At 37.9% G+C, this 24549-nt stretch overlaps 3 protein-coding genes across 6 annotated transcripts; 1 reads left to right on the top strand and 2 right to left on the bottom strand.

The window, feature by feature from the left end:
* Nucleotides 1-1170: 1170 nt before the first annotated feature.
* nfe2l1b (nfe2 like bZIP transcription factor 1b) lies at nt 1171-8572 on the bottom strand. 3 transcript variants are annotated; one of them, XM_082151781.1, is made up of 6 exons: nt 8369-8572; nt 6736-7491; nt 5885-6112; nt 5628-5717; nt 5386-5544; nt 1171-4825 (listed from the first exon to the last, which is right to left on the bottom strand). In XM_082151781.1, exons 2-6 carry the CDS (start codon nt 7285-7287, stop codon nt 3452-3454), a joined length of 2403 nt encoding a protein of 800 aa, XP_082007907.1. In that variant the 5' UTR covers nt 7288-7491; nt 8369-8572; the 3' UTR covers nt 1171-3451. The 3 variants fall into 3 exon arrangements, with proteins under 3 accessions (XP_082007907.1, XP_082007908.1, XP_082007909.1); XM_082151782.1 differs by lacking the exon at nt 8369-8572 and adding an exon at nt 7820-8349; XM_082151783.1 differs by lacking the exon at nt 5885-6112.
* A 1628-nt stretch (nt 8573-10200) lies between these two features.
* LOC309485025 (uncharacterized protein) lies at nt 10201-14405 on the top strand. The gene is made up of 7 exons (XM_082151594.1): nt 10201-10902; nt 11027-11122; nt 12038-12103; nt 12205-12310; nt 12427-12683; nt 13467-13653; nt 13745-14405. Exons 1-7 carry the CDS (start codon nt 10816-10818, stop codon nt 13924-13926), a joined length of 981 nt encoding a protein of 326 aa, XP_082007720.1. The 5' UTR covers nt 10201-10815; the 3' UTR covers nt 13927-14405.
* A 4124-nt stretch (nt 14406-18529) lies between these two features.
* Nucleotides 18530-24177, bottom strand: cdk5rap3 (CDK5 regulatory subunit associated protein 3). Of its 2 annotated transcripts, none has more exons than XM_082151592.1 (14): nt 24041-24177; nt 23670-23718; nt 23399-23530; nt 23172-23272; nt 22724-22772; nt 22439-22617; nt 22221-22357; nt 21606-21750; nt 21098-21205; nt 20930-21011; nt 19590-19678; nt 19301-19506; nt 18961-19132; nt 18530-18663 (listed from the first exon to the last, which is right to left on the bottom strand). In XM_082151592.1, the coding sequence occupies exons 1-14, from the start codon at nt 24044-24046 to the stop codon at nt 18598-18600; spliced, it is 1521 nt and encodes a 506-aa protein (XP_082007718.1). In that variant the 5' UTR covers nt 24047-24177; the 3' UTR covers nt 18530-18597. The 2 variants fall into 2 exon arrangements, with proteins under 2 accessions (XP_082007718.1, XP_082007719.1); XM_082151593.1 differs by having other exon boundaries at nt 23670-23715; nt 24041-24151.
* Between the last annotated feature and the right edge of the window lie 372 nt (nt 24178-24549).

The raw sequence follows: 24549 nt of genomic DNA, 5'->3' as shown, positions 1-24549 counted from the left end.
CTGCACTGTCATCACTATCACAACATTCGATCTGCTACTTCACAAAATTTCAACAAATAGCACCAAATTTTATGCCATTACCAAATCCAGAAAAATTCAGACCTATTTTGATCACAACAGCAGCAAAACATGTAGCAGCCTGCCACAAAACAAGTCAGGCAGCGGATAAAACTAAAGTCAGAAATATTCTTACATCTTACCACGTCTGAATGTATGTACAGGTTTTTTATTTTTTTTTATTTTTTTACATTGTTAATCATTTTCTTGTTTATAAAGAAATCATAATTTTCTTCATTGCTCATGTAACGGCCAATGCTTTGTGTTTCCATTTGCTAAAAAAAAGAATCTCAAGATTGAGATTGATAACGGCAGTCAGAAGAGAGAAAGATATCAATTTTACCGTCACAGCAGCGTTAACTAGTTTTTTTGTTTTTTTTTGTAATTTGATGCAAAGATAATGTAATACAAAGTAAACTGTTATAAGTGTACATACATAAAAAAGAAGACAATATAAAAACATTGCAGGATTTACGATGCTGATGAACGTTAAAACGCATCATCAGTCTGTGGAGAGAGAGAGAGAGAGAGAGAGAGAGAGAGAGAGAAGCTGTGAACCTCTCTCTACTAGCAATGAAGCTGCAAGTTTAATTACTTCAAAAACAGCAATGTTACTGAGTAATATAATGTACCGACTGAGTAGCGAAGTTAATTTATTAATAAAAGTCACGGGGCAGCATTGACAAGAAGCTTCTGTGCTCTTGTTTCTGTGTGTGCAGCGCCATCTCCAATCTGGAGTGTGTGTGTGTGTGTGTGCTTCAATGAAAGCAGCGCATTAATATAGTACAGTGATTAAATTGACTTGGAACTAGTTTTTCAGCGGCTCTAGGAACTACCCGTGCCTATCAGAATTGAGTATTCAGACAGACCATGGTATACTTATTTTTAATTATTGAATGCTGTAAATATTGTAATTAATTTTTTTTTATTTACCTTAGAAGCTATATAAGGGGAAATTGAGCTTCACCAGCAAAGAAGACAAAACGACTCATATTTATATAGCTATCATGAGAGTTTTTTTTGCAGTATTACCAAATCTAACCATTTTATTTTATTTTTTGCCATTCATTTAGAATCACAAATCCTCTGCCTTTTTCAAATAGGAAAACCAAGGAAATGAAACAAAGGTTTATTATAATTAATAAAAGAACAATTCCAGATTGCCAGCAAATCTCATCTCAACATAAATCATATAGGAATACTCAACAGGCAAATTCAAAGAAGGTGCAAAAAGGCCTGGCTGAACCAAGCAATTAGGACGAGAGACATACAGAACACAAAAATATTTACAAAACCAACAAGACGAACAAAAACAACAGTGCTTAATGGCAAGTAGTTATGACATTGTAACAGGGATTCTCAAGTCAGTGCTTCTCAAACCTGTCCTCGGGACCCCCAACACTGCACCTTTTGGATGTCTCTCTCATCTAACACACCTGATTCAACTCACCAGCTCATTAGTAGATAGTGCAAGACTCCGAATTGGGTATGTCCGAAGAGAGAGACATCCAAAATGTGTTTGGGGTCCACAAGGGTAGGTTTGAGAACACACTGATCTAATTGAACGAATCACTCATCTTTTTTCATTACCTCTACCTGAACTATGCTAAGTATTTGTAACCGGTAACATAAAGATTGTCTCTTTTCCATTTCTGAGACAAAAAAAAAATGACTTTTTCTTGCATATTTATTCATGTCGCGCCAAAACGGACACTGACCGTGTCTCATGGTGCTTTATGAACAGTGTAGATGGAAACGACAGACTGACAGAATAGGATGAAGTTGAACATTATGTAAATTAGACATTCACATCAGCATTGCTGTTTTTTTTTTCCCCTACCCATTCATTGATATGTCAGTGTATAAGGTCAGCTGTGTCCTCAGGCTGAAGTAAAGCACGATCCAGTTGGTTATTGGCACAAGCTTAACCTCTTTTTTTTTGCCAGGAGATCATTCATGGCTTCACTCAATTACTTTTACTAAAAGTAGTGTATTTGGTAAAAAAAAACAAAAAAACAAATTCAGGTTCACATCACATCAAACCTAAGATGCTGACCCAGCTAATTAGAATTTGTAGTTTAAACGTAAGAATGACCTGTGCTGTGCCTGCTACTGTTTGTGGGTTTTGGTGCGCATTCTTTTCCTTTTTTAGGTGACAGTACAACTGAAACAAAAGCACCTTGTTATGTTTCTCCACTACAACAGAAAAAAAGTCACTGGCATAAGTTGCAATAGCAACAGAGCATTTTGACCTGCAACAAAGGCTAAAGATGACCTTTAAAAGCAAATGAATCAGTTCGCTTCAATTAATCCTGTATACCAAGACACACCAGACCTAATCACATGATTCAAACTGCACTGATGTCCATGTCTGATGGCTTATTAAAAAGTTTATGCACATGGGAGAGAGTAACATTAAAAGCTGATAGGAGGGCCTGAGAGACCCTTTCCCCAGCAGAAGAGGAAAAGCTTATAGGCAAACTACAGTGTTGATTTACAGTGCTGAAAAGGGTACAGAAGCGGATTTATTAGTAATGCAGTGTGTATCCATCCTCTATCTGTACCTCCAATGCTTTTCCTAAAGCCAAAGCTAAATTCATACTCACACTTTAGCACTATTTGTTTCGCTGTCCAAGTTCCTTGGCAAATGGCATTCACCCTCCAGATAAATTTCAGGTGACTTTGTTGTCCATCAAGACAAACAGACTTATTTTGTTCTTTTTCCAAGTGAAAACAGGAATTTAGATCCACGGGGTGACCTGTATGATTCATTATGAGGACAAGAGAACTGCGCAACACAACCTTTGGTTAGTATTGGCATACCTGGAGTTTCTTTTGGCTTCACTTCTAGCATTCAGTAGACTCTTTTTCAACCATCTCGCAGCATCAAGGGGTTCTTCCTCACCCACCATGACCAATGAAATCCCAGGGTACACACAAATACAGCATGGGCTAATGCTGAAAATGTAACAATTTTTGTATCCTTACAGTCAACATCATCTTATTATGGTGTATTTTTGTCATCGACTACATTTTTGGGAGCATTACCGAATAGTTCTTTCAATTAAGAACATCTTGTCGGTGTCCTTCCATGACCTCACGTTCCTTGACAGTTCCTTCAGTTGGCATCTGAAAGTATCCCTTCGCTCATATCTTTCAGTAAATCAATGAGAAATCAGTACCACAAAAAGCATGTCTGCTTCAATGCCGCTTTCAAGAGAAAACTTCTGAACCGAAAAGGAACAAAGAAAACCCAATGCAGGAAGAGTAATCAATGATGCAATTTTCTTCACCTCCCTACAATAGTTTCAAAGAAAAAGGCTTCCTTTGCCTTCCGAAATACTTTGTATGGTAGTGCCTTTGCGAAAAATAAAAGGGCAGCAGTTCAAGCTCCTCACTTCTTTTTGTCCTTCTGCTTCTTGTCAGGCTTGTTGCTTTGTTCTGTGGTCATGTTACGAGGCATAAGGAGAACGCCGTCTGGGCCATACTGCAGACAGTACTCGCTGGCTGAGTAGGGCCTGCCTTCCTCGTCCCGCAGCTGTGCAAACAGTTCCCGAGATAGGCTCTGAACCTTCTGCTTCGTCTGTCTGATGCACTTGTCGTACTCCATCTTCTCCTTCAGCAGCTGAGCCTTTTCGCGTTGCAGGTCTTGCACACCCTGCTCGAGGTTAAGGATGGTGTCTAGCTTGCGTTTGCGGCAGTTCTGCGCTGCCATTTTGTTCTTTCCACGACGGCGGATGTCGCGAATGAGAGCAAGCTGGTCCTCATTGAGATGGTGCTTGGCCAGAAGCTCGTTGAACTCCTCAACGGGGAGGTTGATGATCTTTTCATTGGAGAATGGGATGTCCATGGCCCTTGCCCTACGTTCATCACGGCTCGACTGCCTGTCAGCATAGTCTTGTGGTGGCTGGAGCTTTGTCTGCTGCATTTGCTTGTCTCTGCCTTTCTTGCTGCAGGATGCCGAGAGCTGAGAGCGCTCAGAGTAGGATGATGCCAGTGGTAGGTTGTAGGTGTGGTTGTGATTGACACTTTCCAACTGCGGTATGCCATGGAACTTAGATGGATCTTGGTAGCTCATGCGGCATAGCTTGCTATACTCCGGTTGGTAGCCTCCGACGGCTCCTTCCTCTGTTTCTGCTGCAGCTGCCTCCGAATCGGTGCTGTAGCCCACAGCCCCTTCCTCTGAGAATGTAGCAGAGGTGGATGAAGATGATGCGGCTGACGAGCAGGATGTCTCCGAGTTGCTAGGAGAGGCCGGGCTATGGCTGGAGTCCAGTGAAAGACCCGAGTCTGAATCAAGCTCATCCTCGAGCTGAGAAGCCTGGGCTTGGCTGAAGCCCTCTTCCATCGCAAGGTCTAGCAGGCTAATTTCATCCAGCATAGACTCCTCCAGCAGGCTGGAAAACGGATCTGGCAGTACCGGAGTGGTGGTTAGGTTGGTTGTACTATTTAGAGCTGGTGGAAGAAAGAGTCCGGTCAAGTTAGTAGCTCCAAATGTTGAATTGATGTTGGAGGAATTGCTGGAAGAGACCCTGACTAAGGTAGGCCGCTGTCCACCAGTGGAATCCAACTCAGGGTTGAAGAGTGTGGGAAAGTCCTGGCTGCAGCTGGGCAGCGAAGCCTGGTGGAGACTAACATCCTGGTTAATGAGAGTGGACCGTGGGAGTTCAAAACTTCCTATTGTGACTGATTCTGTGGTGCTGGCATTGTTGTTATTGGGGTCATTATTCATGCTGACGTTTACTGCAGTATTGTTTACCTCCATGTCCTAAAAAAAGAGGTAATAAATGTTAGATAGGGTTCTATTATTATTGTTGTTGTACTATCTGTTAATTTACTAAAGAGTACACTAAAATGCCTGATTAAAAATGTAATACCTGAGAGGACAACTTTATTACGTGGTTTAGCATCATATTTTATTATTAATTCTTATTAAAGAATGAGAAAAAAATATGTTAAAAACATATTTTATTATTAATTCTTAGGAACAAAAATATTTACACTTTCACTGCTTATTATTATTTAAAAAACGAATTTGTCTGCCAAATCAGTCATGTAGTAAGACCAACATGTGTAAAAACAGGAAATTATATCATATCATATAGCACCCTACAGATCCTCATGACATTTTTAAAATAATGATTAAGATGCTTTCACATATTCAAGACAAAGAAAACGTTTTTACTTTTTACTCAATGGATACACCACACAAGTCATTATATTGATTTTTTTACTTTACCATAGAAACTCATTATAATTATTGTCCCTGACACATAAATTAAGACTTCATATTTCCTCTATCGACTTGATTGTAATAAATTTACAAACCTGCAGTTCCATAATTGACATTATGTCCTGCCACTGCTGCTCCAGGTCTAGTGGTGTATCAGACTGTGGCAGAGGGCTTTGTAGGGTGATCCCTTGTGACGTTGAAGGAGTTTCCTCAGTTGAAGGTCTAAGCTGGGAGGTGGATCCTGTGGCCTGGAACTAAAAATGGTAGAATACAACATAAAATGACAATCAACAAAAAGTCATGTTTTAATATGCACATTAATATGAATTTTCACTACCTCTGGCTCTTCTCCAAATGGAAAGGTGGCCTCCAGAAGCCTCAGACATTCCTGCAGGGATAATGAAGTCTGAGCACCGAGACTGGTAAGCTAGGAAATACGACAAGAAAAATCTATGTAATTACAAGGTTGACAAGAATTCACTTGCATCTACAACTGAGCTACCAGCCTTTTTGAATAATCTACAAGCATTAATAACCAAAACCTTGCTGTGCTCCTCACACCTTCCTGTAATCCTAGCATATTACAGCACATACCTCTTCAGGTATGCTCTCTCCTGTCTCTCCATCAACATGAGCTTGGCTCTGCACTGCTCGGAGATTAAGTCCATTTCTCCAGCTTTCCTCTCTTCCACCTGCCTCCTCGTTCTCTTCATTAGGTTTATCAGCCTCACTCTCCTTCTGCCGATTGCTATAGTTAAATACTTCTCGGCCAGCACCAAGGTCAATATCCTGCCTCCAAAGGATGTCTATGAGGTCAATGTCCTAGAAATATATTTATTAAAGGGGAGGGTCATTAAAGGTCTAAGATTACAGAACATCATCAAATAATTACATTTAATGAGGGACATGATGCAGATTACATCAGCTGAACACTAATTTTGTCTAACTGTTCCAAGCATATATTCATAAAAATATAACAAAGGAACCACTTCTCTCTCAAAAAATTAAATGCTACATATCCTGTAAGATCCTGACAACCACAAGAGTAGATGACCTCTATTTAAAGGGTGAGTCTACTGAAATCACTACTACTAATCTCTATTTTTAATTCAGTGCACTGTTTGTTCAACATGTCAAAGCAGTGACATCACTAGAAAAGTAGTGTTAATATTACTAATAGCTTAGAAACATACACAAACAGTTTTAAGAGATAGAAAGCTCTATCGATGAGACCACACCCTGTCCAGCCACTATTGTAAGGCTCATAATGTAGAGTAAAATACTACTAGCTCACATATAACACTTTTAATACCACCCACTATACAATACACTTAATCTAATAGCTAGAGATAAAAGCATAACACTGTTCTCTTTTTGAAGAAATCAAATACAAACTGACGTCAATCTAATTACAGTCTGCTAAGCTAAAAACACAGCTACTGTACCTCTTTAGAGAGGTCGTCACTGCTCTCTCTCTCCCCTTGCTCCTGACTGTCCTCAGGGGCCACGGCTCCCAGGCTGTCCTCTCCGCTGAGGCTGTACGTGGTCTCAGAAGCACTGCCAGCCCCTCTCATGGCCGAGGCTTCGGAGTTGTTCACGTCCTCCAGGCTGCCCCCATTGTCCAGGGCAATGCTGGGGCCTGACTGACTGGTTGCCGAAACCACAGTCTCAGGATCACGATGCACCAGCCAGGCACTCAGCTCTGTGCTGGGCACACGCAGATGGTCCAGGGAGCGCACCTGGTTCAGCAGCCGACGAGTAGCAAAAAAATGGTCCAGGTCCACACTTTTAGGATGGATGCCATAGCCGTCCAGGGTGTTACGGAGATTGTGGAACTGCGTCTGGGTGTAGGCCGAGCTGGGACCCAGGATGATCTCACGGAGTGGGGGGAGCTGATTGTTAAAATAAGAGTCCAAGTCCACCCGTACCCCAATTAGACTCAGGAGGATAGTGAACTGAATAAGACCCTCTGTGAAGTACTTTTTCAAGTAAAGCATTTCTTTCCAAAGGAACAAAAAAGAAAAAACTCAAAAAGAAACTAAAAAGCAAAAACAAAAAATTGCACACAAACAAATTAGGTTATGGTCAGCCTTGTATATGATAGAAAATCCTCTTTTTTTGGTCCTCGATGTACGTTTTTTTGCCCAAATGATATCCAGCTTATATATCTATAAGCATACACCTTCGGAAGTTTGACCAGCCTGCATAGAAAAAGAAGGAACAATTAACCAAAATAAATAAAAATATTAGCAAATAATGCTTTTCAATATTGTATTTACAGCTTAATCAAAGTTAAAAGAACATCTAAGATCACAATGAAATGCTTGCATCATAGCCTAGCAAGATATACAAATCAACTTTTACTCTAATGTTAACACACACCAGGATTGACAAAAGCTCATCAAATATCACAACGAACTGCTTGAAACACAACCTAAATACAATTTTGACAGTGACAGTTAACTGGCCTACAATGAAACTTACTATAAAACATAAATGCCTTAATGACCTCCCACCAAATACACCCACCTCAAAATCACACCCACATTTACATTAATCCATCCATCCCTGTAACCCTCAAATAACAACTACGTAAAGAGATCGCGCATGATCGTCACCATTCTGAGCTTCGGCCAAATGTTATTCACTGCCTACTTTCATCTAACCATTCTAAATCCTCATCTAAAAATACTGTAGTTGTCCAAGCACTGTGAAGTATTGACCTCTTACACTTCCGCTATCAGAGCCCAGCAGCCCGTTAGCAACAAGTGGCGCAACAGCCTCTGATTGGCTAAGATGCCTGTCACTCATTTTCTCTCCAAGCAACAGCCAATAAGGAGGCGGGCCTTGGCGGGGTTCTACAGGGACATAGAATTACTAATAACAACTTTTATTAAATACCCAGTTCTGTCTAATGGTTAAAATTAACCGCTAAAAATAGTTCCTTCAGTTCAAGCAAAGCTGTCATGTGCATTTGCAGCAGCCACACTGACACACACTCCCACATTCGCAATTTCGAAAGCTATAGCTAACTTAGCCCGCTAGCATAGCATCAAAATAGTCCTTTTTCATACTTACTCAAGAAGAGTTTACTGACAAATGACTCAAAATGTCTCCACGTGCATACACAGCCCACTGTCATTAAACACTTTTAACTAACTACGAACTTATTCCCTCAGATTTCTCTATGGTTGTCACTCCCCTCTCGCTTTGAATGGCCCACCATGACTTGCAGAATTTCCTCTTGCCGACAACTTGGCTGAAACTGAGGCGCTGAAACATGCTGCCACTGCGCACGCGTAGAATATTCTAGTGCACATACGGAATGAGATCATTTATCAAAATTCCCAGTTGTATACAAACCTATAATAAATAAGACTATATATATATATTATTATTATTTTTTAATTATGTAACATAATTAAAAATTTGTAGCCAGTGATTTAACTTTTTCTTCCATTTTCTGATCAGCTTTTTTTGTAATATTTTCGATATTCTAAAGTGGTACCCTACCAAAAACCACAAAATTATTGACAATCACTAAAACACTGCAAATGTGAATGTCACAATAATTATTATTATACTGCCATTATATAAATATCATATTCTAGGCTTTTCGTCAACATTTCAACATTAAAACTATTAAGAAGCACACAAATCAGAAACCACATAAAAAGTAACTTATTCAAAAAATGACATTGTAATAAACATTGTAATCAATAAACTGTATTAAATGAAAACACTTTAAACACAACTTGACTTAAAATAAAATAATTTACTATAAAAAAATTATTTACTTTTAGCCACTGGAAGGCGCTCATTGAACGTGTTTGACAGGCCTGAATTTGTTTGACAGGCCATAGGTCAGACCATAGACTGTGGGTCAGGCCGAATAACTTCCTCCATATCGTAACATTCGTTTTTTTGCTTGAAGAAATTTAAAATATAGCTATTTTGTTCTTCAATAGATATCTACATAAAACATGCTTCTATGTGTCAAGTGCTTGCGTAAGTCAGCCTTGAAAGGCAATGGGAAAGATAATTGAATGGCATCTGTCTCTCTCTCTCTCTGAGATAAAAAATGATATTTATGCAACAAAAAAAAAGAACAAAAAAAAAAAAGAAAGAAATCTTGTTTTTCTTAAAAGCTCATTAGCTTTTTGGGCACATTAGTTTTCACGTTACACTGTGGTCTCTTGAAAGGGGGCACTGAATGCTTACATTTTGAAGTTTGACCATAGTTGATTGCCTTATAACAAAAACAGAACTAGTCAGGAGTTGCAGAAGAAAAAGCGGAAAGCATTACAATTGATTACTAAAGAAAAAAAATCTTGGAAATGGAAATGTCATTTGGAGACTGTTAGACGTCAAGCTCTCATTTGGGCACCACTGGATCAGACAGACAATATTTCAAAGAATGTCTGTTCTAGGAAACACTATGGATACTTGGAAGTTAGTCTGTGAGACTGCATTGATCTAAATAGTGTTAGCTGCTACTGTTTCTTCCATCACCTTATCAAATCAATCTAAACGCATTTATTTCAGGCTTAAGACTCTCTGAGACTTTGGAAACTCATTTTAAGACATGTGAATGTATGTTACAAATAATTACAAAATACAGAAAGCTCTAATTGAACATGGGATACTCTAAACTAAAGCATTAATACTCTAAAAATGATGTTCAGAAACAAGAAACAAGTTTGTTCCTGAAATTAATACAGCATAAAGGCTTTTGTAAAATAATTTCAAGGTTACAGGATGAACTATTGTGGGAAAACTATAATTTTTTTGACGCCTCGGGGAACCCCTCTTAAAACTGCATGACGAATCTAACTTTCTCAATTGTCAGTTTAATTACTCTGTAAACGTGTAAAAGATCGTCGGTGGTGGAGATAACTTACCTTTCCTTTTGTTTATAAGCGCGTATACAATATTTTACGTATCGAGGGGAAACATGCGTTATTAGAGCACCCCTTATAAATATTTACTATGGTTACCATAGTTTCCGCAGACATAAGATAATTACTGCATTTACTGTTACTACAATTTAGAATTTGGCACCAGTGTCATCAATAAAAAATGAATAAAAAAAGATTCTAAAAGCTTCTTGAACTGTTTGAAAGATAATCTATATTGATTTTATTTCAATTTTACCGCAGTCACTATGGTATTTAGGCAGAAACTAAGGTTACCATGGTAAAAAAAAAAAAAAAAATGCAAGGGATTTCCTGTTGTTGTGAGGAGATTGAATCTAGACGGGACTCGAGCTCGTGCCACGTTACGCTACGGTGCGTTAGCCTCAAATGTGTTCCCTGTCATTTCTCGGGAAAGTGCTGTCCTTCCATGGATTGACACAAGTATTTGAGCTGAAGTAGAACAATCGCTAGGAACATAGTTGTCGGCATCTGTAGTAGATCTGCAGCGTCTGAATCTAAAGAAGAGCGATAGTGTTGTTTTAGTCTGATACAGCATTAGGCAGAGTGGAGCCTCTTTTTCTCGCTCGCAAATAAAATAATGGGAGAGAAATGAGAAGGAAAACAAAAGCGCAGCGAATTCTTGATTACGAAAATGAAGAGGATGAGGAAGAGGAACAAAAACCGGACTGCTTCAGTGTAAGAAGATCGACGGAAACGTTTTTTAAGTGTTTAATGTCTCATTATTTGTTTGTAACTGTTAATGGCATATGTTTGATCCAAAAAGAATAATTAGTATTATGTCAACCCGACTGTCCAACAGAACGGTTCACAGAAACGAAGAAAAATGTATCCCTCCAAAGAAAAAGCAGAAGAAAATAGCTCATCCGACGCCGGGCTTCAGAAGTTAGACATGAAGGTTTGGGCTTTTTCGTCATTATTTGTGTTTAATGGTTGTTTTTTATGCATTTCGACGGAGGAGGCGGACAGCGAAATATTTCTCTTATGATTCTCTCAGTTGTTCCACGTCGGCTGTTATAAGCATTTTACGCAATCTAACCCATCATTGACTGTTGTTGGTTTACTGCTGCACTTTTCGCACCGTAAAGCGGTAGATTGAACGCTTTCCTATCCTGCAGGAGTGGTGTGAGGCAGGGCAGTCGGCCATGCCTGTCCGCTAATGAAGAACAATGGGGTAAAGCATGGTACAATACACCATTTGATCGAAAGCTCACCAGGCGCTATGCACAACTAAAGACCAGTACTCCCTTTAATTTTCCAAGTAAAAACTCGCCAGCTAGTTAAAAGTTTTGAAATGTGAAACTTTACAAAGTTTGAAAGCATCTTCTTTTCAAATTATTTTGTTGGTACCCAATATACAAATTTACCATGATACTTGGAATAATGGAAATACCATGGAAAATACCAGCATTGTGACTGTTGGGAAGCCACAATACGTGTTCTCATTTAAATATTTTAAGGACATTCAGAAGCTTTAATTTTTTTATGTTCTATTGTTTAATACAATAATGGCTTAACTTTGCTGACAAAGTCTTAAATCGGCCCAAGTTGTTTTGCTGGTCTTTTAGTCTCCCATGCTGGACTGCTTGTTGGTTTTAGTGGGGTTTTGGGTCCTTTTCAGCTAATCATCTGTGAGTAACTTCAGTCTAAATGGTCATGAAATGAGAGGAAACATCCATGCTTTGACTTTCAAAACCTGTTCCTTGTTGTCAAATGCAATCAGTTTTGAGGACCGAAATGAACTGTTGTGTAATTATCAATGACAACTGACTGGGTAAATAGAAAATATTAGGACTCTTTCTTGTCATGACAGGTTAATGAGCTGGATTGTTCTTCCGCAGACCTCTACACTGACAGTCCTCCTGCTTCTGAGTCTGAGGTAGGATGAGAGTCACTTGTGTTCAGTATTCAAGACATTTGCTTGTTTGCTTGCAAGACATTTACTTCTAGACCTGAGCTTGTGTACTTTTATGGTGGCAGGAGGCTCATTATTTACAGTCCTATTCGAAGAAGGAGCTCATTGCCATGGTCTTGTGCATGCAGAGGGAAATGGAGGACATGAAGGAACAACTTAGGTGCCTTACAGGTCAATATGTCACGTGTCACGTGTCACTTTCACTTTAATATTGTTTGTGTCTGCTAGGTATTTTGATGTATTGAATTGAATGAATCAAATCTTAACATTCAATTTCCGCACTACAGCATGTGGAAAACTTGCAAGAAACCTGGAAACGCTGATCGAGAAGACCCAAGTGTGGTCAAACGGGAACAACAGGACCTCTCTCGGGACCCCAGTTTCTCGAGGCACGGCACAATCACCTGCCGAGGCGGATGCTGTGATACCAGATGTGCGCTCTCCTCCAGCTGTTGTGAATGGACAATGGCTGAATCAGGGCCAAGGACCACAGAAACCTCATGAGACCACTCAGAATGCTCTGAAGGATGGGCTCTTCACAGAGGTAGGCTATATGAGTTAGTCAGATTGTGTTGTGCAGCAAATAAACATTATCCCTAAACAACCGATTGAGTTATGTGTGTGTATATGAGATGACGTCACACCTTTATAGGAATGCCTACCTGGAGGGCAAAACAAGGCTTTCCTCCATTGACTGCCAGTTATGTTTACCAGGTTTGTGTTAAGTACTAATGTAGAAAGACAGTGATATTAAAAGACCAAATTTAATATGCACCTTAATGATGATGCATACTATGTACAGGCAAACCCTGAATATAAATGCAACACAGTTTCTTGTTAAGCTTTTTTCATAGAACACCATTATACAGAAAACGCTTAACCATTTTGCACATTTGCATTAAAATTCTGGGCTCATCTGCTTGCCTGTATATGGTATCATGCATCATCAATAAGGTGCATACTGAATTTGATTTGATCTTTCTTTTAATATCACTGTTTTAATACATCAAGTGTTTTTCCCATTAAGCGTTAGAATGTCTGCACTGTTTTACTGCAGCAGGTGCTGTATATGGATCAAAAGTGCCAAAAATGTGGCTGTTTTTCTTCAAATATTCGTGGCTTGAGAAAGATTTAAAAAAACTTTTGACAGTCTTGTGCTGAAGTTCAGTGCATATGCTCCAGGTATCCACATCAGTCGTGTGACACTATATATATATATATATATATATATATATATATATATTATATATATAACATTTATTTTATTGTTGAGATGCACAGCAGCAGTTTTTAAACAGAAAATATAGTTGGGTTTTTTTCCTCTCAGTTTATCACTCCTGACCTTTTGGAGAGGTGTAACACAGGCACCACTGCCCAAAAACTGACCAACGACCTGCTCCGTGGACTCTATGAGAGAGAATGCCTGGCTTCTCACTCCATATCTGGAGTCGTGTTCAACAAAAAGGGCAAACCCAAGCCTGCTCTGCCCACCGAAGAGGTCCAGGAAGTCCTGAGTAAGATGCTTTTCAGTCATTTTGATCGGTGTTAAAATTTACACTTGCACAAATGTATTATACCTAATTTCCTGAAACATTTCCCATACAGGAACAGTTCGGTATTTCTTTCCTGTTAAGACCGACGCAGAGATCAAGGGCTACATCCGACAGAAACTGCAAAACGAAGCTAAGAGTTTGAGGAAGAAACCTTCGCTCTCAGGCCAATATGAGTCGAGAGGTCTCAATCTACTTGGCCCCATGTCCCACTTAGATATGATCGACCAGAATTAAAACATACGGTTATTATCAGTTGTGTGTTCTCCATTAAATTAGCCTTATTCTGTGTTAATTATGATTAAAAGTCCTGGACTCTAGTGAAATTGATGTGCATTGACAATAGTCTTCAAATAAAGTCACAATGATCTTTTGTGGCAGTCGTTCGGCTGCTGAAGGTTGTGCCGTTACTGATGTGAAAGTGCAAATCAGCGATTCCAGATAAATCCAAATGTTGCATTCACAAAGGCCTCTGGCTGCTACAAGCACAGTTGACGCTTAGATATCGAGATGTTTAGATATTAATGATGTGTCTCTGTGAACGTCTGTTTTTTTTTAATACTTTGTATTTAACAGATGTAGGATTTCAGGATGTTCCAGGGTCATAGGGTGTGACCATTATTTACATTGTATTTTTTATTTGATGATGTTGTTTTGTCTATACGACAACCGCTTTATGTATGTAGTTTTTTGTTATTAAATAGCAAAAACACAAATGGGTGAGGCATGCTTATTCGTATAAGCTTTTATTTATTTAAAGATGTTTTGCTCAATATGGTTTTTGGTGAGTAATGTGTGACATTATGAAATGGACGTGGGAGAGTTGGTAGGTGTATTGTCGTGCACAATGCCTTCTCAATGAGGGCCATTGAGAACAATACAAGCTGCATGTGGAGAGCTGGTGAGATGGAGAGAATCAATGACTGAGCGACACAGGCAGAGTGACAACAGCAGGGGTGCTGGGCCAGTTGTCTTGGCAACCTCAGTCTTCTGGGCCACAGCAGTCTGGGTCTCACCCTGGCCATCGCCTCAGAGCATCTGCCCGCTGCAGGGATGAGGGGGCTTTTTGACAAACAAATGAAAGGCAAAAAGCTTTTAGGCACCCCATCCCCCCCCCCCCCCCCCCCCCCCACAAAAAAAAATAGATTAGGTCTGTTACCCAGTGACAATTTTAGTCTTAATTTCATCATTAGTATGATGTTTCAGTGGAATATTTGCAAAATGCACGGACCTTTGTCTTGTTATTCCGCTCTTGTCGACTGGGCGGAAAACAAAGTGTTTTGTAATGGCTGCTCTTTGAAGCTTCTGTGTCAGTAAACAGCAGTCTGTCTGGCCTGATTGATGGCACAGGCAATGATCGGGCCGAGCGCCACCCTCTACTTATCATAGCTTCATCATAGACAGTGGAGGAGATAGGCGGAGACAGACAAAAGAATGGATTGCATGTGCATTTTGCAAATCATTGAAGGGAGAATGAGCCACGGATATTATCTTGGTTAAATGTCGCCATGATCAATGACGCAAAGTCTACAATACCAATGCGTTTTAAAACTTGTGTCTGAAATTGAGCTGTAATGCTTCACTGTTCCTTGCATTAGATGCAGGGGGTGTGCAAAGATTATGTCCATTAGATAGATCCTCAATCTTGTGAGCATAATATGTTTTTGCCATGTGATTTAACCAGCTGCCCCAGGGCAAAACAGAGGCAACATGGTAATAAAGCATCAAGGGAGACTCACTTAGTTGAGGTGCAATTCCTATAACAATCATACGCTGTAATATTTCACTGTATCTGTTAGAATACTTGCAACTGGAATTCTTTCAAAACATTTTTGGTTATGTACACTACTTTTCAAAAGCTTGGGGTCAGTAAGATTGTTTTTTAATGTTTTTGAAAGAAGTCTATTATGCTTACCAAAGCTGATGTGATTTATTCCAGCATCATTACTCAGAACTTCAGTGTCACATGATCCTTCAGAAATCATTCTAATATGCTGATTTGGTGCTCCAGACTTTTTATGCTGAAAACAGTTGTGCTGCTTAATATTTTTTAGGAAAATATTACATTTTCCCCCAGAATTTATTTCATGAATAGAACATGTGCTGAACATATGAATAGAAAATAGTGATTTTGGCCTATTCCACCTCAAAGCATAGTAGTCCAGTCATTTTATGAAAAAAGGTTGAACAAATTGCAACAGAAGCAAACTCAGCTGATTTTGTATCCTCAATATGTCGTGAGTAAGGAAAAAAAAGCCCCGGAGAATCCCATTAGGGGAAAGTTTCGAAAAAGACCCAAATATAGCCTATTCATACGCCTCTTCATTCTTTTTCTTACGTGAATAGGGTAAAACAATTAACCTTTAGATATCACCATGAAAATTTCTGAGTTGATTACTTACATCAAGACTAACAAAAAATGTATTACAAGTTTTTGGAAATTGTTTGTTAACATGGACAAACGGTGCATAATCTAATTACGTATGTGCTAATTTGCATAAATACCACAACATATCTAAACATTAGGTATAGCCAGGTGAAAATGTGTTGTTGAATCTTGTTGACATATAACAGTAAAATACTTCATGTTAAGGTCTGAATGGAACCCATTTAGGCTACCCATGAGCATTAATACATAGAGGCAGGAAGAAGTACTTCAGAAACCAGCCTTTATTAATTATTATTGTAGAGATGGGGTTTGGGGATGGGTCCGTGGGACTGTTTCTGGGGATTCACTTTTTATTTTGCCTACCTTTTGTCTTCTGCATTCTCCTTACCATTGTCTCCTGTTCTTCCCTCAGACTCGTCCCCCAGAAACAGTCCCACGGACCCAGCCCCAAACCCAATCTCTTAAAAATTAATAAAGGCTGGTTTCTAAAGTACTTCTTCCTGCCACTATGTATTAATGCTCATGGGGAGCCGAAATGGGTTCCATTCAGACCTTAAAGGGGTCATATAATGGTACATGCACTTTTACAAGTTGATTGTACTGAAATGTGTGTTGGCAGTGCCTGTACACAACCATCATAAAATGATAAAAATCCATCCAGTGTTTTTTTTTTTTAATCTTCTTATATGTTTCCCCCCCATCTCAAATCAAGCCGTTCGATTTTGTGACGTCACAAAATCGACGCCCCTCCCACGATTGTTGATTGACAGCAGCGTTTCAACACAGACCCGCCCTCGCTCGTGAGCGAGCTGTCAATCATAGCCTGCGCGTCATTGTTGATACGCTGGACTAGAGCACTGTCTATGAGCAGAATGGCGTCTAAGCGATTGTGGTGTTCTGTTCTTGGGTGTAATAAGGAACACACAGCAGTCATTTTGATGTTCCTAAATCCGAACCACTGAAGACGTGGCTCAGTGGCTGAGTTTGTTTTCGAAGGAAATATTCCCCACGATCAACGTCAATGCTTTCATGGTTGCGCAAATCATTTCACACACCAGACTGCTTTACAAACGAGTGTCAGTATAAAGCTGGTTTTGCTAAGAAGCTGCTCCTGAAAAAAGGATCGGTACCAACTATTCGTGTTCCTGCTGCACCTCCAGAAGAAGAAGTGAGTGTAACGTTTTATTAACCTTTATATTAATATTTATATTAATCTTTGCAAATCACTTGCTGCACGCTTCACAATGAATGTGGCTGTTTACACTCAGGGTACATTACGGCATGTTTTCTATGTACAACGTTCTCGATTTAATTCATAATCCCACGTTTATAATGAACAACGCGTTATGGTTATTGTGTTACAAACGGTGTATGCACAGAACAGAGGGGCGGGGTGAGCAAAGCTTATCATCATTTAAAGACACATGCACTTAAACGGCGTGCTGAAAACAGCTGTTTTTGACCAGGTAAGATGAGTGTTTTCTTACAATACTAATGAGAATTTTTAATTAAAGTATATTACAAACTTTTAATTTAGACCCTAACGAATCATATTAGCTTGTACAAAAATTGCCTTATATGACCCCTTTAACATGAAGTATTTTACTGTTATATGTCAACAAGATTCAACAACACATTTTCACCTGGCTATACCCAATGTTTAGATCTGTTGTGGTAATTATGCAAATTAGCACATACGTAATTAGATTATGCACCGTTTGTCCATGTTAACAAACAATTTCCAAAAACTTGTAATACATTTTTTGTTAGTCTTGATGTAAGTAATCAACTCAGTAATTTTCATGGTGATATCTAAAGGTTAAAATTGTTACCCTATTCACGTAAGAAAAAGAATGAATAGGCTATATTTGGGTCTTTTTCCCCTTACTCAGGACATATTGAGGATACAAAATCAGTTGAGTTTGCTTCTGTTGCAATTTGTTCAAGGTTGACCCCCATTTTGGCTGAAAATGACTGGACTAATAGGCCAACATCTACAAGCATAGGAGCATAGGCCAACATCTACAAACCAGCATTTTTTTCCAAACTTAAGTAACCCTTGCTTAAGTGACCGGTAAATTTGCATTCCTGACCTGTTTTTAAAAAATAGTTCAGCAATTTAATATTTCATTATTTTTTTAAATTATGTTTATTACTGTATTGTACATTTACAAACATTTTTGTTTAAACACAAACAGATTTAATGCCCTTCTGTACCCTGTTCACGGAAGGCGCTGTGTGCTTGTTCTTTACAAAAAATAGGATTAGCAATTGTATATTTAAATGTTGGCTTCTTAAGACAGTTAATTTACTGAAATCAGCACTTCAAACAAATGAGGCCAGCTGTGCAAGCGCAAGTTATTTACAGCCGCCTTCGAATATTCAAGGTGTTGTGATTGCAACAATTTTATTCCACCATAAAAAGGAACCGCCACAAAACAATTACCCACCTTATTTAAATGAGAGACATTTTATTTATGAAATGATACATCTGTGCAGCATGTAAATACTCTTCTTGGTCACACATGAACTCCCATGAGGTTGACAGGACGGTTGTTGTATCTTTTTGAGATGTCAGCTTCAATCTGTGTGTGAGAGACAGACAAAGAGGAAGCTTTCTATGTATTCTCAGACAGTCCAGGAATTCATTTTCAGTAAATGTTATGTCCACCGTGAAGCTTTTGTGCTCTATTAACCTCATCTCTCTTTACATTCAACACACTTGTCAAGCATCGGCTCATTTTTACAAAGTAGGGAGGGGAGTGTGAACATGTGAGGTAAAAACATGTGCAGAGATAAAGTAAAAGAGGAAGTAGCAAAATCATTGTCAAATGCATTATGATAAACCTTAACAAACAAATCATTATAACAAGTTACTGTACCAGTTTCTGGAGCTCCTTGGTGCGCGCAGCCAGCAGATCAATGCGCGGCTCCAGCTTGGCCTGTTCTTCTAAAGCCTCCTGTCGCTTTTCAGCCAGCGTGCCACGCTTCAACACCAAGATATCAGCCTGCTTGAGTTTCTGCCGCAGTAACTCGGAAACACGCTCCACGTAGCTGACACGAACACACACAACACCAGATGTATCATTATCTGACTGCACGATTTCAGCTTCATCATGTTCTTGAACAGCATTTTTTAAAAGATAAGTGGTAATATTGGCTGAGAGATGAAAGATATGAAGTGCATTTCTGCATTAGAAAGGTTTGAAAGGGTATAATTACCGTGGTGACGCTTGGATCATGAAGAGATGCTGCATTCGTACTGAGGTGAGCCCATTCTGCAGGTCACGCACCTCTGCCAGCATGGCCTGCACACGCTCGGGAGTCTGGACCTGGATTACTGAGGGAGCGAGCTGGAACTGACTCATTGCCACTAAGTCACCTCCTTCGTGCATCTCACTGAGCCGCTGACACAGGAACATTTCCAACTAACCCATAGAAAAAAAGAAAAAGAAAAGTTTGGTAAAAATGAAACATTCTGTCTAATACTTGTAAGAATGAGCAGCTGTACCTCCATCAGCTCATTTATGAACTGGACACGTGTCTGTGAGTTTTCCAGAACAGAAAGAGCATCTTCACCTCTGGCAACACCATCAGGACCTGTAAAAGTAGTAAGAGTAGTATTTTGAGTTTATTGCCATTTCAGCATCACCGACTATTACATGGAAGATACATATTTAATTTAAACTTATTATCATAATTACAACATAATAAAACAAACTTAGACAAAAACAATTAAAAATAAGTGACCTGCAAAAGTAAAAGTACTGAGACCTACAACCAGGCCCAGATCAAATCTGCAGACCTTGGAGTGTTGTCTTCTGCACAATTGATTTTTACAGAATGTATGAATATGTTTTAATGTGCCTGCTTAGAACCAATTCCAGATCTCACATTAACATAATTAGCTCTTTGTGATTTTTTTATATTTATAAAGCACTGAAACTCATTTATTCTAATTTAAACTTACACTACCATTCAAACATTTTGGGATGAAAAATAAGTTAAATAAATACAAATGTTTTTGAAAAAAAGTCTCATGTTTGCCAAGGAAGCAATTATTTGTTCAAAAATACAGTTAAAATGTGAAATATTATTGCAATTTAAAACAACTTTTCTATTTCAACATTATTTTAAAATGTCATTCATTCCTGAGATGGCAAATCTCAATTTTCAGCATTACTCCAGTCTTCAGTGTCACATGATCCTTCAGAAATCATTCTAACATATATGCTGATTTGGTTCTCAAGAAACATTATTATTATTATTATCAATGTTGAAAAAAGTTGTACAGCTAAATATTTTTTGTTGAATTCTTATAATTTTTTTTTATTTTTATTTTTTACAATTCTTAGATTAATAGAAAGTTCAAAGGAACAACATTTTTTTTATTTTTTTTTATCGTAATATTCTAAATGTCTTTACAGCCACATCTTTGCTAAATAAAAGTATTAAAATCATTTTTTTAGAAAACCTACTGACCCCAAAATGTATAACATAAATTCTCAATGTTCATGTACACACATCAATAGTTAATTTCAGTCAAGTAGTGATGAGTCGTTCATGAACGATCCGTTCATTGCGTCTGTCATGTGACAAATGAAGGGTAAAGAAATTATTTATGTTCCCTGTAAATTATTTTTGACTGCATTATAATGATTTCTTAATTCAGAATATGATCAAGATTGCGTAGGTGGATGTGTTCGGGGGAATTTGCCTGTTAAAAGTATAACATTTAAAGCCCCTTAAATGAACGAAATGACTCGAAAAAAGATTCGTTCATTTTGATGAACGAGATCGAACAAGAGAGTCAGTAAAATTATCCCAACTACAGTCAATCCCAACACTTACAGTCTGTGCCCACATCCACAACTTCGATTTCCACAGGAGTAGATTCAGCTTCTCCCCAGTCGATACCACCCGCAACTGTTTCCTAACGTTGATTGGTAGAATATGTTAATTCCATATCATGAGGGGTTTGAAAATGTTATAATCTTAATATTTGTACTAAGTACTTACCTCGGTGCCAGACTCAAGACTAATACCCCAGTCCACACCATCCTCAACAGAAATCCCAAAATTAACCTCTTCAGTACCAGCACCGCCGCCAAGGTCACCCCAGTCAATCTGCACAAAGCAAGAATTACAGATAAATACTAGGTTAAAACATTGATCCCTTGTTTGCTTTAATTTACAGATGTCCTACAAACACCATGAAATCTAAATGGGCAAATCTATTTTTTTTATGGAATATTGCCGTATTTATGATTTATCCGTGCATATCATTTATTGAAAAATTAATGTGCCCTCATAATCTTTCATAAAAATAACTTCCCCTCCCTCTTGCAACAACATCTATTCTATTCTCAACAACCTGTCACTCACATGAGATCACAGCAAAAGCAAACCACAACCATACAATGATCCAATCATTTACCAGTCACAAAAGGGAGGAAAATACCATCGCGACTTTTGTTTCATGCCGACTTTAAAACCCAAACCTGAAGTCATGTTAGTCTCCTCTTACCGTCTCCTCTGTGACAACATCAGGTGGGGCTTCCTCCATTACAGGTCTCTCTACAACCGTGGGCACATTTCCTGTCTTCCACTCATATAAAGTAGTGTTCCCCTTGTTCTGGACAAACCTCAGCATGGGCAATACAACCTCAGACCTGAAAAAGGAAGTCGATTATTACAAGCTCACACTTAGATTCATATTATTACATTTTAAGGTTTCTGTTGGAGATCAATCAAAAGCATGAATGCAGGTATATAAAGTTCACCAGCTTTAAGAGCAGTAACTATTAAGATAAATATATTAGCGTTCACAACAACTCATGATAACGTTCTGTTTATTCTGCGGTTATGTCGTCTGCCACTTTAAATGCTAGAGCTCTTTAAAGCAGGATGGATTCTGATTGGCTGTCAATGTTTTTATCATTCATCAGCTGGAAAAAATCACTCTGAAAGTGATTCCAACGATATCCTTTTCTGTGCACTTATTGTTATAGTTGTGGTGTGGACTCTGCTATTCTTTTATACAGTATTTAGAAAGATTTTTAGAACTATATTGTTATCATTATAGTTATTGTCCTTGGTGTGAACAGGCATTTACTTATGCAATATTAGAAGTTACACTCACCAGTCACTGGCAAAGTTTGTGAAGACTGAGTAAAACTCTATAGCTTCCTTCAGACAGGCTGCTTTTTTGCCAGTTTCTTCTAAAACTACAGGCAGATCTTTAACCAGGGCTTGTATCTCCCTTGCCACATTTTCCCCCTGTGAAATATGTCATATGATAGTACGTGTAAATACTTTTGAACTTAGAATAACTGAAAATAAAATGAATTGTTGACTCACCCTTATCCCATACTGTTTACAGGCAGCGTAATAGCGTTCCCTCATGTCGGCGGCACCACTCTGACACTCCAGTTCTCGTCGGCTCAGTTCCTGCTGAAGCTGCTGAGCTTTAGACACCTGCTTCCTTAGAGCAGGACCTTCATAGCTTACACTACGAATCAATATACTGGCCACTTCAGCTGGGGTTAAAAAAACCACACACACACAATAATGTCAATGTTTGTGTAACAAAAAAAAAAAAAAAAAAGGTAAATTTTGTCTCAAATAATTGTGATGATTTCTTACCTAAATAGACATTGTCTTTTTCATACATGGACACTATCTCTTGCCAGTCCTGTTTGTGTTTAAATAAATAAATACATGTATACAATTATTAACTGGAAATAAATGAAAACTAAAACTGAAATAAATTATATATATATATATATATATATATATATATATATATATATATATATATATATATATATATATTAAAAAAACGAATAAAATGACAAAAGCACATAAAACATTTGCAAACTAAAAATTAAAACTTAACTTAACATGAAAACTAAAACGCTTTTTAAATTCTAAAGCTAAAAACTAAAAGCTAATTCGAAATATTAATAAAACTATTATAAAACTAAAATAACACTGTGCAGCATATATTATTATTTTTATTATTATATACAATATTAAGAGTGATAAACTACACTTTAAAAGAAAACTAAACAGCAGAGAGATGCATCATCACCTTCATCCTTTGTGATGAATATCTGCCAAAAATATTTTTGGTGGATGCTTCTGTTCCTTTCAATTTTTCAATTATTTGTAAGCAATGGAAATAGTGAATATCTGTAAAAGCAACAATAAATGAGTATGGACATACCTAAAAAGAAATAAAATACAGATGACAGTCGTACAAACAACATGAAATATGATTTTATTATTATTATTATTATTATTATTATTAAGTTTTACATGAGCCGGAGAGCAGTTGTTTGATCTCCTCATTTTCTGGCATATCCTGAATGGCAGCATTTATTTTCTCTCTAATGGTCATAACTGCACTTTGCCATTTCAGTGTGCAGTGCCTCCGATCCACCAACCAGTCTGAATGATGGTGACAAAGGCAAAATATTAAATACATATTTGTGCAAGATCTAAACTAATGTGCATGTATACAAGCAATATCACTACAAACCATATGCTTAAGAATGTGTAAATATGCATAAATGCATGTATCCCTTACCCAAGAGTTTAGTGGTTTGGATGTCAATAGGGAGGTTCTGGATGTTCTGCTAAATGGATTTTAATAACAAAGGTAAATTATACACATTGTAATAACAATAACATCAACTTTTTGCACATTATTATGGTGTTATAATCTTACTGGAAAAACGAAGAAAAATACAGGTGTAAAGCAAGTAAACAATGCAGTCTTTAAATTAACAAAGGAACAGAACTATGCAATGATGCGCAATAATATTCTTTAAAATGATTTTGACAGCTTGCCAGTGTCTACAAGCATGTTGACTTTTCTTTACACAAGAAGTACCTTACAAGACCAAGAAAAAACAGTGAGATTCAATTTTAACCAGAGAATGTTATTATTTGTTTTACCTCCATTGCAACCGTTATTGTCGTTATTTTACTAAAAGAATAACTAAAACGACTCCATGCTTGTACATCAAACCGAAGAGATACAGCTCAAGTTTACATTTCCTCTGACACGTACATACACAACTGACCAATCAGCGCACGCGATACTTCTATGTCAAAAGCACCGTCTGCTGACAGACCAATGAACTACACGCATAGAGCAGCCGTTAATCACTTCCTTGTAACGCCAAAATAATAGTCACTACAGCTCTTAGCAAAGTTACCATACTTTTTCTTTTACATTTATGTATGTTCCAAAATTCACTGTTTCAATGGTTAATAATTTAAATGTTATTATATATCACATTCACAAGGCTTCAAATCCAAACTAATTTCTAAAATGTTTGTAAAATAATTATTTCCATTTCAGAAAATATCCTTCAATAAAACATTTCATATTATTAAAATAGTTTGGGATAAACTGTTTTGTTTTTTCATGATAATTTTTATATGACCTAATAATTATTAAA

This window comes from Leuciscus leuciscus, assembly GCF_965113295.1.
Source record: "Leuciscus leuciscus genome assembly, chromosome: 21".
NCBI lineage: Eukaryota > Metazoa > Chordata > Actinopteri > Cypriniformes > Leuciscidae > Leuciscus > Leuciscus leuciscus.
The sequence above is the reverse complement of the archived record's forward strand: the minus strand, read 5'-3'. Positions and strand labels throughout refer to the sequence as shown.

Excerpts from the sequence above, each read along its gene's own strand:
- cdk5rap3 (XM_082151592.1), bottom strand. Across the intron at positions 21,751-22,220 it reads ACAAACTTTGCCAGTGACTG|GTCTGAGGTTGTATTGCCCA; the intron begins GTGAGTGTAACT and ends TTCCTTTTTCAG. Across the intron at positions 19,133-19,300 it reads ATGATCCAAGCGTCACCACG|CTACGTGGAGCGTGTTTCCG; the intron begins GTAATTATACCC and ends TGTTCGTGTCAG.
- nfe2l1b (XM_082151781.1), bottom strand. The coding sequence starts at position 7,287 with ATGCTTTACTTGAAAAAGTACTTCACAGAGGGTCTTATTCAGTTCACT. Across the intron at positions 5,718-5,884 it reads GAGAGAGCATACCTGAAGAG|CTTACCAGTCTCGGTGCTCA; the intron begins GTATGTGCTGTA and ends CGTATTTCCTAG. Across the intron at positions 5,545-5,627 it reads CATTTGGAGAAGAGCCAGAG|TTCCAGGCCACAGGATCCAC; the intron begins GTAGTGAAAATT and ends TACCATTTTTAG.
- LOC309485025 (XM_082151594.1), top strand. The coding sequence starts at position 10,816 with ATGAGAAGGAAAACAAAAGCGCAGCGAATTCTTGATTACGAAAATGAA. Across the intron at positions 12,104-12,204 it reads CTCCTGCTTCTGAGTCTGAG|GAGGCTCATTATTTACAGTC; the intron begins GTAGGATGAGAG and ends TTATGGTGGCAG. Across the intron at positions 12,311-12,426 it reads ACAACTTAGGTGCCTTACAG|CATGTGGAAAACTTGCAAGA; the intron begins GTCAATATGTCA and ends TCCGCACTACAG.